General features: G+C 33.0%; 1 protein-coding gene across 3 annotated transcripts in view; it reads right to left on the reverse strand.

Moving 5' to 3' along the window:
- The window catches only part of Zdhhc8 (zinc finger DHHC-type containing 8), an 89809-nt gene that overhangs the window by 31413 nt on the left and 43675 nt on the right, over positions 1-14721 (reverse strand). For all 3 annotated transcript variants that reach the window (XM_089086665.1, XM_089086664.1, XM_089086663.1), the window contains exon 5: positions 12186-12380. In XM_089086665.1, coding sequence (XP_088942791.1) covers positions 12186-12380 — 195 coding nt within the window. The remainder of the gene's footprint in view (positions 1-12185; positions 12381-14721) is intronic.

A 14721-nucleotide genomic window follows, 5' to 3' on the forward strand; every position in this document is an offset into this window, starting at 1 on the left:
GTAGTTTTCTCTGTTTGACAATCATGGCGGTGGGTGCGATGTTACAGCAGCGATGGAACATTTCAACGTTTGAGATCCTGTCGGAGCATCGAAACATCAAGATTTTTCGTAAATAGCGGTGGTCAAGGATATCTAAATCATGGAGATGAAGCGCCTTCAGCAGCATAGTCTCAACTGCATTGAAGAGAACAGATCTAACAGCCACTGAATCGACACAAATTTTTGTCTTCGCACTGATATCCCATCAATTCCAAAATTATAGGTTCTTTTGCACCAGGATTGCCCTCCCCCCCCCTTCTTGATAAATTTCTTAAGAAGCCTGTGCGTTAGGTTACATAAAGATTGCAATGTCTGGTTTGATTTCAGATCTCAGGAGGTTAAAAATTGAATTGTGATGTCTATTTTGTTTTCTAAAGCGATCATGTTTACACTAAGCGGTTTTTATATTGCACTACTTTATCCAATGGGTGAAAATAAATCATTTCTACAATCAAGGTTCAAAGATTAGAGAGGTGAATCAAAACTATTTTTATAGATAAAAGTTTCTTTCTATTTGTATTTCTTTCCCTATCCATGACTTAAAAGGTACATATCCGCCCACACAAGACAATTACTAAGATGTAACAAAATGATACTGATATATTAAGTAACATTACTAATTGATTTTTTCCAAGTGACATGAGATAGCAAATATTTTCTGGAGAGAAACGATAATTTATTCTGGACGGAAATGCAGTGTTACAACATGAGAAATTGTTCATGAGCCTACATAGTCTATCAGATTTTTTTTTTATGTCCATGCGGTATGTTTTATGCTTTCATAACATATTTTCATAACATGTTTAACGTATTTCATAACATGTTTTCAGATTTATTACGAAGAGGGCTACGACGCCTCCTCCCCCCAACACCATTAGTTTCTGTCTAATCATCCCATTTAACACCACCTGTCATATAATTTTTTTTCATCACATGCTCTGACAGAATTAACTGCATAGTGGCTACGACTCCTCTTGCAATTGGCCATCTTCCAAATTTGTGCAATTTAAACCCCTTACCTCTGCGGAACGAGAAAGGAGGTCAAACTAAAACCGGACATACAACAATGAAGAAAAACGAGTCTTTGGGGGAATTCCGAAGCACGGGCGCAAAGTATAGTTGTAAATCACCCACCTCCAAACAGTAGACCGAAGACAGAGGCAAAATGTGGTCCAGTGCAATCTTAGTGCCAAATATAGCGGAAGAGTCGGTGGCTCATATCCAGTACAAGTATAATCTTCTAATGTAACATCGCTTGCAATGTCTTTTTTGGAGCACTTGCTCTAGTTCGTTTCATTAGAAAGAGGGGCTACTATCCCAATCCAGCAATTTAATGTCACTTGCAGTATCAGAGGATGTGAAAATAAAATCTCACTTGTGTATGTATTATATCACTTGTATATTATAAGCCACTCACTCAAGTTTACGCTGTGTAAAACTCGAGTCCAAACCGGTTTTTTCGTTAGTTTCTTTCAGCTTAGCGTGAGACAAGACAAAGACAGGCGACAGAATAGATGGGAAACATATAATTTGGGCTATATATTTGCACATTCGGGGGGGGGGATAAAGTATTTGGACAGTTTGAAATCAAAAAACAATTCTTACTTCATATTATGCAGAATAATTGTACCTAACACATTTTGCATGCAGACGCGCTATCATTTACCCCCACCCCCACCCTAATGAGCAAATATATAGCCCAAATTTTTTTCTAAAGTAACGAAGAAGCTTACGAAGAAACCGGCTTGTTCTCGAGTTTTACACAGCGTAAACTTGAGTGAGTGGCGTATAATACACAAATAACTATGAAAAAAATGAACATAACATATATCTTAAAAATTGAGAGAGACCGGGAACTAAATTTTGAATAAAAATTACCTCCATATACAGTTTTCAAGTTTTTGGCAATAACGAGCGTAAAATTTAAAAAAGAGAAACAAGGGGGGAAAATCAGCAAAATTAAGGAAGAAAATATGTGGCGCCAAATAGCTTATGGAGGCATACCTTTCCTGTGAAAGTGTCTTTGAGAATAAACAGAATGTTAAAGAATAAACAGAATGTTAGAGCTGTTGCGGATGAAAAAAGTATTAAACATGACTAATTAATTTGGCTTGTTAAATTTTTACGTTCGACATGACAGCCTTGGTACTTTAATTACAAGTCATTCTTTTCATTACATGCTCTTACAGAATGAACTGGAAATAGTGACTGCGACCCCTCCCCCATTCCCTCCTCCCTTTTTAATATTGTTTACCACGTGCCATTTTTCATCACACACTTATAGAATTAATTGCAAAAAGTGGCTACTACCCCTCATCCACTTGGTGACGTTAGTATTTACCCGTTCTCCCTATTTTACGTCGATGCTATCAATCTTTGATTTACCAGATGCTAAATAACCCACAATATTTTGTCATTTCTTTTCTTGTTTTCTGACAGCTTTTTGCAAAAAAAAAGAAAAAAAGAAAAAAAAGTCTACCCTTGCTAATTCCCAACTTTGTGTAGCATGATCCACTGGAGGCCTAAACAATTCCCTTCAAAGTGAGCCATTGCTTATCTTGATACACATCAACCAAAATTGATTTAAAAAAAAACATTCCGCTAAAATTTTGACAAATTTTAGGCGCAGCAATGGCCATTCATGAAGATGTAGGAGGAGAGGCAAGGATTTCTATTATTTTTAATGAAGATTGCCCCCCCCAATAGGGGAAAATTACCCCTTCTCCCAATCGACACCCGCTTTTATACATAATTTTGACAAGCCAACCTTTTTTTGTTCAACAGGTGAGGGATCGAACTGAAAATTTCAGGGGAAGCTTCGTAGCGAAAAATAGGGAGGGGGTGATTCCTAAAGTGGCAGGATGTTTATATCAAAACTACATGTCCATCCACATGGGCGATTCCAATAGTACTTCCAAAAAAGAAGGGCGTATTTTTTTATTTATTAAAGATACAAACAAAAGCACTTTCCCAAATCTAGGGGGGCATTTGCTCCTCCCTCCAAATGCCACCCGTTTTATACGTAGTTGTCATAATTCAACCGTGTTTTGTTTTACAGCTGGGAAATGGAATTGAAAAATTTTGGGAAAGCTTTGCAGCGAAAGATGAAAGAGGGAGACTCCTAATTTTTTGATCGAGGATGGGAGCAGAATATTACTCCGATCCACACAAAAGAGTGCAAGCTATGGTTCAATTTTATACCCGTCTTCCGACCGGTTCTGCTACTAATAACTAAATTAATAGTAAATCCCCCCTCTTTCCATCGGTACTTAATACAAACAGACAGGGTGATTATTTATCATACAAACTTATTGTTGATTATATGTTGATTATATTATATTATATTGTATATTATATATTATATATGTATATTATATTGTATCTTATATTATATTGTAATATGTATATTATATTATTAACTTATGTTTGTAAAAGTTATTCAATAACCCATATAACAAGGGTTATTCTAACAGTACACTCAACAGCAGCAGGGTAAATTTTTTTTATACATACATAACCTCGTGAGTGACTCCAAAATTACTTCCAAAAATATTTACCACAAACAATGACAGGGTAATTATTTCAAAAGTGCATAACCATACATATGGATTATTCCGACAGTATTTCCAGCAATTGTAGGGTGATTAATTCATAAATACAAGTCCATTTGAGTGATTCTAATAACAATCCTAACAACGCTTACAACAGCACTTTCAACAGTAACAGGGTGATTATTTTAAAATTATACGTCCGTCCATATCAACGATTCCAATAGTACTTTCGACTTTACTATTTTCAACAATACTTTACACAAATTGCATCAGAGTAATTACTATAAAACTATATATCCATCGAGGTGGGCGATTCCAACAGTGCTTCCAACTTAAGGACTTCCAACGGTGACTATTTAAAAGTACAAGTCCATTTACGTGAGCAATTCCAGCAGCACTTCCAACAATACTTAACACAAATAAGAGCAGGGAAATTATTCCAAAATTGCATATCTATCCACAGGGGTGATTCCAACAGTACTTCCAATTGTAAGTACTTCCAACAGTGACAGGGTGATTTTTCAAAAATTACATGTACATCCACATAGGTGATTCCAATAACACTTCCAACAATACTTAACACACATAACAGCAGCGTAATTACTTTGAAAGTAAATGTCTATCCACGTGGGTGATTCCAACAGTAATTCCAACGGTGACAGGGTGATTATTTTAAAAGTACAAGTCCATCCAGATGGGCGATTCCAAAAGCACTTCCAACAACACTTAACACAAAGAAGAGCACGGAAATTATTCTAAAATGGCATATTTATCCACATGGTGATTCCAACAGCACTTCCAATTGTAAGTACTTCCAACAGTATCGGGGTAGTAATTTTAAAATGCATGCCCATCCCCACAGGTGATTCCAACATTACTTATCAGAAATAATGGCAGGGTATCCATTTTCAAAGTATATATTCATCCACATGGGTGGTTGTAACAGTACTTCCAACAGTGATAAGGTGTTTTTTTTATTACATGTCCATCTTACAAGGGTGATTCCAACACCACCACTGACAATACATCACACAGATAATGGTGGGGTAGTTATTTCAAAAGTATCCATCCATCCAAATGAGTGATTTCAATAGTGATTCCAACAGTAGTAGGGTTCTTATTTTAAAATAACATATCCATCCAAATGAGAGATTCCAATAGTAATTCCAAAAGCAGTAGAGTTCTTATTTTAAAATAACATATCCATCCAAATGAGTGATTTCAACAGGGATTCCAACAATAGTAGGGTTCTTATTTTAAAATAACATATGCAACCAAATGAGTGATTCCAATAGTAATTCCAACAGTAGTAGGGTTCTTATTTTAAAATAACATACCCATCCAAATGAGTGATTCCAATAGTAATTCCAACAGTGGGGTTCTTATTTTAAAATAACATATCCATCCAAATGAGTGATTTCAACAGTGATTCCGACATTAGTAGGGTTCTTATTTTATAATAACATACCCAACCAAATGAGTGATTCCAATAGTAGTTCCAACAGTAGTAGGGTTCTTATTTTAAAATAACACATCCATCCAAATGAGTGATTCCAACATTACTTCCAACTTAAGTACTTCCAACAGTAGTAGGGTAGTAATTTTAGAAGTTAAAGTATTCATTGACATGAAATAACTACTGACAAGCCATATTTTTACGCTATCATGTTGCTAAAATGGAAACAATACAGCTCGTTTATATTTTAAAAATAACAGAAGGTAAAAATATTTGCTGACAAAAAGGAAAATTTAATAAAAACGACGATTTAAAGTTGTGGCTTGAGGACCGCCTCTTAGCATTTATAGTTTAACCGTTTCTAGTACCTTTATAATATTTTATCTGTTGTCGTTTTCATACAGCTATCAGTGGATTTGTTTCTACGGAGATAATTAAACCCCTGAATGGCTAATAAAAGAACCACAAAACATAACTGCTCATAATACAAAATTTTGAACCCGTTATGAAACAGTGAAGGTCCGGTTTTTTTCCTTTTCCAAATACGAATCACTAATCCTTTTTTGTCGTATTGTTGGGTTGTACAATCGTACAATGTGATAAAAACTTACAATATAGTATTTTCGTTCAGATGATTGGACCATTGTCATTCAAACCAACAATCCTTTGTCATTTTCATCATGCTTCCACGGAGAAAATTCACCCCTTGAATGGCTCATAATAAAACCACGAAGCACAGGTGATTTATTGAAAGCACAAATGACACTATCTTTTAGAAGGTTTTGGGGGCGAAAGCCCTACTCATGTCTGTGGCAATTTTTATTCGTGTAATATTTGAATTGATTATTCACTTTCTGTTCGTTCTCAGATTTATTTATTCATTAATACTGGTATCTTCCATGAATTTCTGCTAGCAAGATAGAGAATTTTGAGCTTTTTTATTAAGCAAAAAATCTCGGAACAATACCAGTATACAAGTGGAGGGGATTTCCCTGAGGGGGACCAGGAAAAATGGCTAAGAGATGCACTCTTACCGTACTTTATACCACCAGCCTCTAAGGGTAATGTGCACTTATACTCTAAACCTCCAAACCACAATACTTCTAACAGTAGGAAGAGAGTGAGGAAAGTCAAAGCCCCCCTAAGGATTGTCAAAAGAGCCCCCTGAAAAGCTTGAAAGAGGAAAAATAACCCCAGGAAAAATACTACAACTATCTCCTTCGTTGGTCAGGCTTATGCAAACTATTTTAAGAGTTAAAAAGGATATTTGAAAGTGGAGCGAGCCGAGCGATCTTGTGTGCTCATTATGGGAGGGGGGGGGTGTAACTGAAAATACTATAAAATATCTATCGACTATTTCCTTGAAGCATACCTATCCGGGGATCACAAATCCCCTTTGTTAAGGAAAGCAAAAGCACTTTGGAACAATAATTAAAGAGAAATAGGATACGATCACATATCTCTAGCAAGAAAAACAGTACCATGGAGACACTCTACAACGTTGCCAAGTTACAAACACTATTTGCTAGGGGACAAATAACTTCCGAACAAGGGGAAATTAATACGCCAAGAAAAATTCTCAGAATCAGCTTTTTAAGTATGAAATTTGTGAATAGACAGGAGGCGATGCAAAAAAAAAAGAGAATTGAGAAGCTGGTGAGTCTAACAAAAAAAAATAAAAAATTCTAAAGTAGAAAGCATCGAGCAGTGATTCTGGTGGTCGCCCTTACCCGAAAGCTATAATTAGGTACCCGAAATGCTATATATACTCGAAAACTATATATTAATAGGACTATAATTAGGCTGAGGATGTGTGTTCTAAATAAAACTTTTTCTTGAAGTGTTTTCGCAGAAATAGTTTATCATCTGATATTTTTGTTCATAAATAAGCTACCAAGTTTTCATAGCTTCTCCCTATTTTTTTAGATTATGCAAAAACTTATCTTTAAATTCCATGAATATTTTCAAAATTAATCTTTAATAATGATAATCCCGAAATGACCTTCGTCCAAATTTTCTTTAACCTAACACCTTCCTTTAAAATACTAAGGATGTTAAAATAAAAACATTTTTCACCTCCTGGACCAATCTTAGTGCTATTCATATCTAAAAACCGTAATTTTTCGTTTCTTTTCATTTTTCGCTTTTTCTTTGGCTATTTGAAATTATGGTTTTTAGCGTAGGCCAGTTACCACGTTGAATCATGAAAAATGAATAATCAATGCTAATTAGTTAAATTTTACAAAGATTTATGTCATCAAAAACTGTCGGTTGTTGCTTCTCAAAAATAACAACACCTTCAAAGGAAAACTACACCTTCCTAAGCTATTTGGGGCCGCGTGTTTTTAGCTTATTTTTACCTTATTTTTAGCTGATTTTTCACCGATCTTTCCTTTTTAATCACTGACACCCACAACTACCGAAATACGTAATTACAAATCGAGGTCTTGTCCAATAAAAATTGAACTCCTAATTTTCCTAATTTTTTAAAAGTTCTTTGTTGGTTGTGCCTCATAATGATCAGAAGAAAGTCACGTGTGTATGCAGAGACGTACGCATTATGATCAGGGGAAGGTTTTTATGATCAGGGGAAGGTCATTATGATCAGGGGAAAATTAGGATCAGGGGAATCGCATTATGATCAGGGGGACTCCCAAAAATCCTAATTTTTTTCACATTTCTAGGTACTTCTTATTGAAATTACAAAATCATTGCCTATTACCCCCCCCCCCTCCCCCCCCCTAAAAAGATTCCTATGTACATACCTGTGTACAGGTATAGGGACGGTATTGGGACGGTCACTGATTTGAACAATATCCGCTCCCCCTGCTTTCAGAAAAATTGAAACATATTGATTTTAAATACAGTTTTTCGAATTTTCGTAATGCCAAAAAACAGCCTCACATGGTTAAACATGGAATAACACATGGAATAAATCATTCACCTTATCAGTTGGTTAGGTCATATCGACAAAATCGATATATAATCGATATTCGAGTTTTGTGTAGTTATTACCGTACATGTATTTTCTTCATTTTATTTCTTCAATATTTTAGTGTTTTTGGAATATCCATATTATTCCACATTATTGTGTTTTGATGTTTTAGGTTCCTCTCTATTAGCCTATATACCTCTCTATTAGCCTATATACTACCCCCACTCAGTACCCTTAATATTTTTCAGAAATCGTCCCCTGTCTGAAATTAGAAACCCCTGATAGTTGAAAGTGTTAGGCATGAGTAAAAGTTTCAAAAAACCCGACTAAACATGTTTTGCTACTAAATTCAGATGAAGTATCAGACTGGTAATGCTCCATCAATCGGGCATAGCAATACTTATATACAACCAAGGTAGTACAACACTCGATGGCGCAGTGGTTAAATCACTTGCCTGTGGCCATGATAACTTACGTTCGGATCTCAGAAAAGACAAATTTTTTCTTAGAGAAGACTTAAATATCAAAATTGATAAACACACTTTTTTAAGTTTATCTATGTTTTATGTTTTTTATATATATGTATGTAAAACCCAATAATGTGCAGTTGCCCCCCAATAATGTGGAGGAAAAAATATTATACATCCCATGCCCTTTCACTATCCAGAGATGGACCCTTTTTGTCCCTCCCCCCCCCCCCAATAAAAATGCTGGAGATTCGCCCCTGGCTCTGATCAGTGGTCTAAGGACTTCAATGAAAATATCATCATAGTTCTCTCTTCAATGCTCTATTTGGTAGACAAATTTAACTATTAGCAAAATGTTCTAAGAAATTAGAAGCCAGCCAGCTAAATTTCTTATTTAAATTGATTGTAAAACCAGTTTTGTGAAATAAATACATTCTTTATGATGGAGTACAAAACGACATTCTGAGCGGAAAGAAGTAAAATCTTAGCAAGTTGATGAGTCAAAGAACGGGGCTATTATCACAGAGATCTCTCCCAATATCCGTGTTCTGTATGATTAAAGGCTTATGAGATGATGGAAGAATAGCAACAGCCTAGTAACTAATAGCTCTAACGACTAGGGATTCTGTTTCGTTTAAATTAGTGAGGTTTTGTCCAAACAGAAAGTAATTACTTTGCTACGCATCCTTTTGCGTTTCATTTATTGATTCACATTCTGTTAGTTTTAAGTTTGAAGCCTTATATGACTATTTTTTACTCGTTTTATCTTTAACATGGCTCTTTAATTTTCTTGACAATATTTTCTCTTTTTATGAAATCTTTTTAGTATAATTTTGGTACTTGTATGATATAGCCCAGACCTAATATTCCAAGTAGAACCTGTTTCTCTGACGCTCAATCTTAATGAACAAATTTGGGCTATATATTAGTAAATTAGGGGGAGAGGGTAAAGTATAGCGGGTATGCATGCCTAATCTGTTAGGTACAATTATTCTGCATATTATGTAGTAAGGAACTGTTTTCTAACTTCACACTGTCCAAATACTTGACTCCCCCAACCCCCTTATGTGCAAATATATAGCCTAAATTATATATTTCCCATCTATTATGTCACTTGTCTTGTCTTACGCTAAGCTGAAAAAAAAACTAAAGAAAAAAACGGTTCTACAATGCATCAATGGATGCACAACTTGAGTTGTCTGGGCTATTTCATACAAGTAGCATTTTCTTTTTTCTACAATTTTGTTTTAGTTGAAATTTTTTTTAATTGTTTCTATATAAATCTATCAGTTTAGAGCACTTTTTCCCACCTTGGTAATCTTTCGTTTCTTAATAATAAACAAGGCGAGGAGTAGCAAACTTTCAAAATTGTGTACACCAGCTACCGCAAGCCCCGCTTCGCGAAGGCGTGGCATGTGTGATCGAACTTGTGGCACTGCAAGATATACATAAAGTAATGGAGTGTACAACCCCTCAAACTCATTATTTAGAACTCGGTTGTCAAATACAATTAGAGACCTCGTCCATTATCTGTATATGATTAAAGGATTATGAGAAAGCCTAGAAACTAATGGCTTTAGCGACAAGGGAATTCTATTTTATTTGTATTCATGATGATTTGACCTATAGAATCAAAGAGTCATCAAAGACTAAAAAAGATGAAACAATTGTCCAAAATTGACTAATATTAACTCTAATTGTAGTTTTATTGTAGTCACTACAATTGCGTCAATTGCGGGAAGAGGACATTGCTCCCCCAGAATTCCCCCTGACTTTTAAATTACCTTTATTTGTACATTAATTGAAAATTTTAAAGAAACATAATTGTCCTCCCCTAGATTTTGGAAAAATACATTTTTGCCCCACCTCTAATCTCTGTGAATTAACGCCATTGGTCACTTATACGATTCATGTTAAAAAATTTCTTAGTTGATTTTTAAGCTTTTTCTTTTCTATTTACTACGCTTCAATAACCTTCAATAATCTTAATTAAGCACGCTTCAATAACCATTTCCGAGTAAAAAAAAAAAAAATAAAGAAAGAAACAAAAGTACAACCAAATAATATTCAAAAAGTAAAAATACATAAAATAAAGGCTTAGAATCTCTATTAACTACACAATAGTCCCCAGAGCAATGAAAGTACATCAATAGTTAAAAGAATAAAGAGAAAAAAAATACAAAAATAAAGAAAAATTGCAAAATGTTTCTAATAAGACTCCAAACTGCAGTGATAATGGCAGCTACTTATAGTGGTAACATATATTATTTTTACACCATTTTCGACCAAATGTGTTTCGACAAATATAGGACGACAAATATAGGACCAAAATTATCGAGCCATAAAATAGAAAGCATGAGCAATAGACCAAAGCCAGAAAAAAAACCATTAAAGCACGAAGGCCAGTGAAAAGAATCTGATTCCTTGAATTGATTAAGCGGATACTTACAAAACCTTAGATATCTTTAAAATAAGGGAAAAATCAGAAATTGGAATTTTAATAAATACAAGACCTCCATGTGTAGTTACGTAGTTTTTGGCAATAAGCCGCACCAACTTAAAAAACAACGAAACCTGGATGAAAATTCAGTAAATAAATAACATACATAATATAATTATGTATTATAATAAATATTATTATGTTAACATAATTATTATGTATAATTATGTTATTGATAATAAATAACATACAGTAAATAACATATAGAATCAAATAGTTTACAAAGATACAGCCTTCTTTTGAAGTTTTAGTTTTCTTTGGGAATCAATATATTATTTATGTTTGATTTATTTACAGAAAAAAATGTTCTAAAACCTATCTAACTAATTTTGGTCTTTTATTTTCCCGATTCAATGTCGTGGCAACGCTGACGGAAATGTGGTACTGCCTTAAAAGCTTCCGAGTTTTGAAACAAGCAACAGAAAAATTATAAGAAAAACAGCGTTTTACAGGTAGGAATAGACCTGAGATACCGTAGGTCTGGGAGACAAAAAAAGACCTTAATTTTGATGTCCTTGGTACTTGAAAACTTTTAATAAAATGCTTTTATATTAAAGCACAGAAGACTGTGAAACAAATTTTATGCTATCAAGAAAAATAAAAAAATAATAAAAGCGTAGGGTGATCAAGGACAATTTTTCATATCAAAACATACCCATACTTTCCTTTCCAGTCTTTAAACATTTAATTTTTATTTGAAAATTTATATTCTTCGAGGAAAAAATCGGTTTCTATTTTTAGTAAAAATTTTTATTGTTTTGGAATTAATGTTTTTAATTATCAATGCTCGTCCTTCCTGCTTCATGTCAAGGATAAAAAAAAAGTCCTATAGCACTAACAATTCTCACTTCTTACATTCAACGCCTGGGCCACGCCTAACTCTCCTTCATATAATAATAACCGTGGCATTAAATCAATATTTGATACTCCTTCTGCTATTTCCTAAGCATAAAATACTAAGAAAAATACAAGGATGAACTACGAAAACGGGCCCAAGACTATATAATACTTTTTTGACTAATAAAATAATAATATTTAAAAATTACTTTTAAAATTAAAAAAATCTAATTGAATTTAAAATAACCTGAAATTTAAATCAATCAAAACTAATAAATTAATTAAGTTTTTTAAACATTTTTTAGTTTAAATTAATTTGAAAATTAAATTAATTGTTCAATCGTATTAATTAAAAACAATTAAATAACTGAAATTAATTAAATTAACAAAAAATAAATACCTTGGGAACTGTGGACCACACAAGACATAACAGCAGTTGTTCCAGCATCCTTTATTGAAAGGGTTGTATCCACCTCTGAATTTTCCAGTGACCTGTTCATTGGTTGTTCTACCTCGAACTACTAGTAACATATGAAACCCCGTGAGTCCGTACACGGGAATGACCAGAATAACTATGATCCCAAGTATCACTGTGCTGTACAATTATTGTTAAGGAAAATATTTGGAAAAAATAAGAGAATCCTAATTCTATATTACTATTATTATTATGAATCTATAATCTTACAGCACCAGGTGACCGAGCTATGCTTGGTGAAAAGAACGATATGTTTTTCTAAGAACTTTCTAAGAAAGTTACAAACGAGTAATAACAATGATTCGGAATAACTAAAACGGAAACAAATTAAACGACAACATTTGAATGGTGTGAAAATATATTTTATCAATCAGCTTGTGATTGATAAAAATCCTTAATTATAGGATAATGGATTCGATCCCCACACTTGGAGTTTTTCTATAAATATTGAGAATATATTCTTAAAAAAGTGTAAAAGCTGTACTAATTTGAAAAGACTGATATTAGTGTAAGATGTGTATGTAGTTGTATGAACTTTCTATGTTAGAACTATGAAAAGTTCTAAGAACTTTTCTAAGATTTTTCTAAGAACTTTCTAAGAAAGTTATAAACGAGTAATAATAATGATTCGGAATAACTAAAACGGAGACAAATTAAACGAAAACATTTGAATGGTGTGAAAATATATTTCATCAATCAGTTTGTGATTTATAAAAATCCTTAATTATAAGATCATGGATTCGACACCACACTTGGAATTTTTCTATAAATATTGAGAATATATTCTTAAAAAAGTGTAAAAGCTGTACTAATTTGAAAAGACTGATATTAGTGTAAGATGTGTATGTAGTTGTATGAACTTTCTATGTTAGAACTATGAAAAGTTCTAAGAGCTTTTCTAAGAAAGTTATAAACGAGTAATAATAATGATTCGGAATAACTAAAACGGAGACAAATTAAACGAAAACATTTGAATGGTGTGAAAATATATTTCATCAATCAGTTTGTGATTGATAAAAATCCTTAATTATAAGATCATGGATTCGACACCACACTTGGAATTTTTCTATAAATATTGAGAATATATTCTTAAAAAAGTGTAAAAGCTGTACTAATTTGAAAAGACTGATATTAGTGTAAGATGTGTATGTAGTTGTATGAACTTTCTATGTTAGAACTATGAAAAGTTCTAAGAGCTTTTCTAAGAAAGTTATAAACGAGTGATAATAATGATTCGGAATAACTAAAACGGAGACAAATTAAACGAAAACATTTGAATGGTGTGAAAATATATTTCATCAATCAGTTTGTGATTGATAAAAATCCTTAATTATAAGATCATGGATTCGACACCACACTTGGAGTATTTCTATAAATATTGAGAATATATTCTTAAAAAAGTGTAAAAGCTGTACTAATTTGAAAAGACTGATATTAGTGTAAGATGTGTATGTAGTTGTATGAACTTTCTATGTTAGAACTATGAAAAGTTCTAAGAACTTTTCTAAGATTTTTCTAAGAACTTTTCTAAGAAAGTTATAAACGAGTAATAATAATGATTCGGAATAACTAAAACGGAGACAAATTAAACGAAAACATTTGAATGGTGTGAAAATATATTTCATCAATCAGTTTGTGATTGATAAAAATCCTTAATTATAAGATCATGGATTCGACACCACACTTGGAATTTTTCTATAAATATTGAGAATATATTCTTAAAAAAGTGTAAAAGCTGTACTAATTTGAAAAGACTGATATTAGTGTAAGATGTGTATGTAGTTGTATGAACTTTCTATGTTAGAACTATGAAAAGTTCTAAGAGCTTTTCTAAGAAAGTTATAAACGAGTGATAATAATGATTCGGAATAACTAAAACGGAGACAAATTAAACGAAAACATTTGAATGGTGTGAAAATATATTTCATCAATCAGTTTGTGATTGATAAAAATCCTTAATTATAAGATCATGGATTCCACACCATACTTGGAGTTTTTCTATAAATATTGAGAATATATTCTTAAAAAAGTGTAAAAGCTGTACTAATTTGAAAAGACTGATATTAGTGTAAGATGTGTATGTAGTTGTATGAACTTTCTTTGTTAGAACTATGAAAAGTTCTAAGAACTTTTCTAAGATTTTTCTAAGAAAGTTATAAACGAGTAATAATAATGATTCGGAATACCTAAAACGGATACAAATTAAACGAAAACATTTGAATGTTGTGAAAAAAATATCAAAGAATCAAAATTGTTATTATAGCCGACTCTCGCTTACTCGAAATTCACAGGACCACGATTTTATTCGAGTTACGTATAGTTCGACTTATGCAGTTTCAGTTATTGAGGTCAGTCCACATAAAATTCGACTTGTAAAGGTAGCGAGTTATAGAGGTAAGCCAAAGAAAAATTCGAGTTACAGAGGCACAAAATCCCCAACTTTACTCCCTACGGCCACTAC

This window comes from Artemia sp. Qi Xiang Cuo, chromosome 3 (assembly GCF_049724085.1).
Source record: "Artemia sp. Qi Xiang Cuo chromosome 3, ASM4972408v1, whole genome shotgun sequence".
In the NCBI taxonomy this organism is placed as follows: domain Eukaryota; kingdom Metazoa; phylum Arthropoda; class Branchiopoda; order Anostraca; family Artemiidae; genus Artemia; species Artemia sp. Qi Xiang Cuo.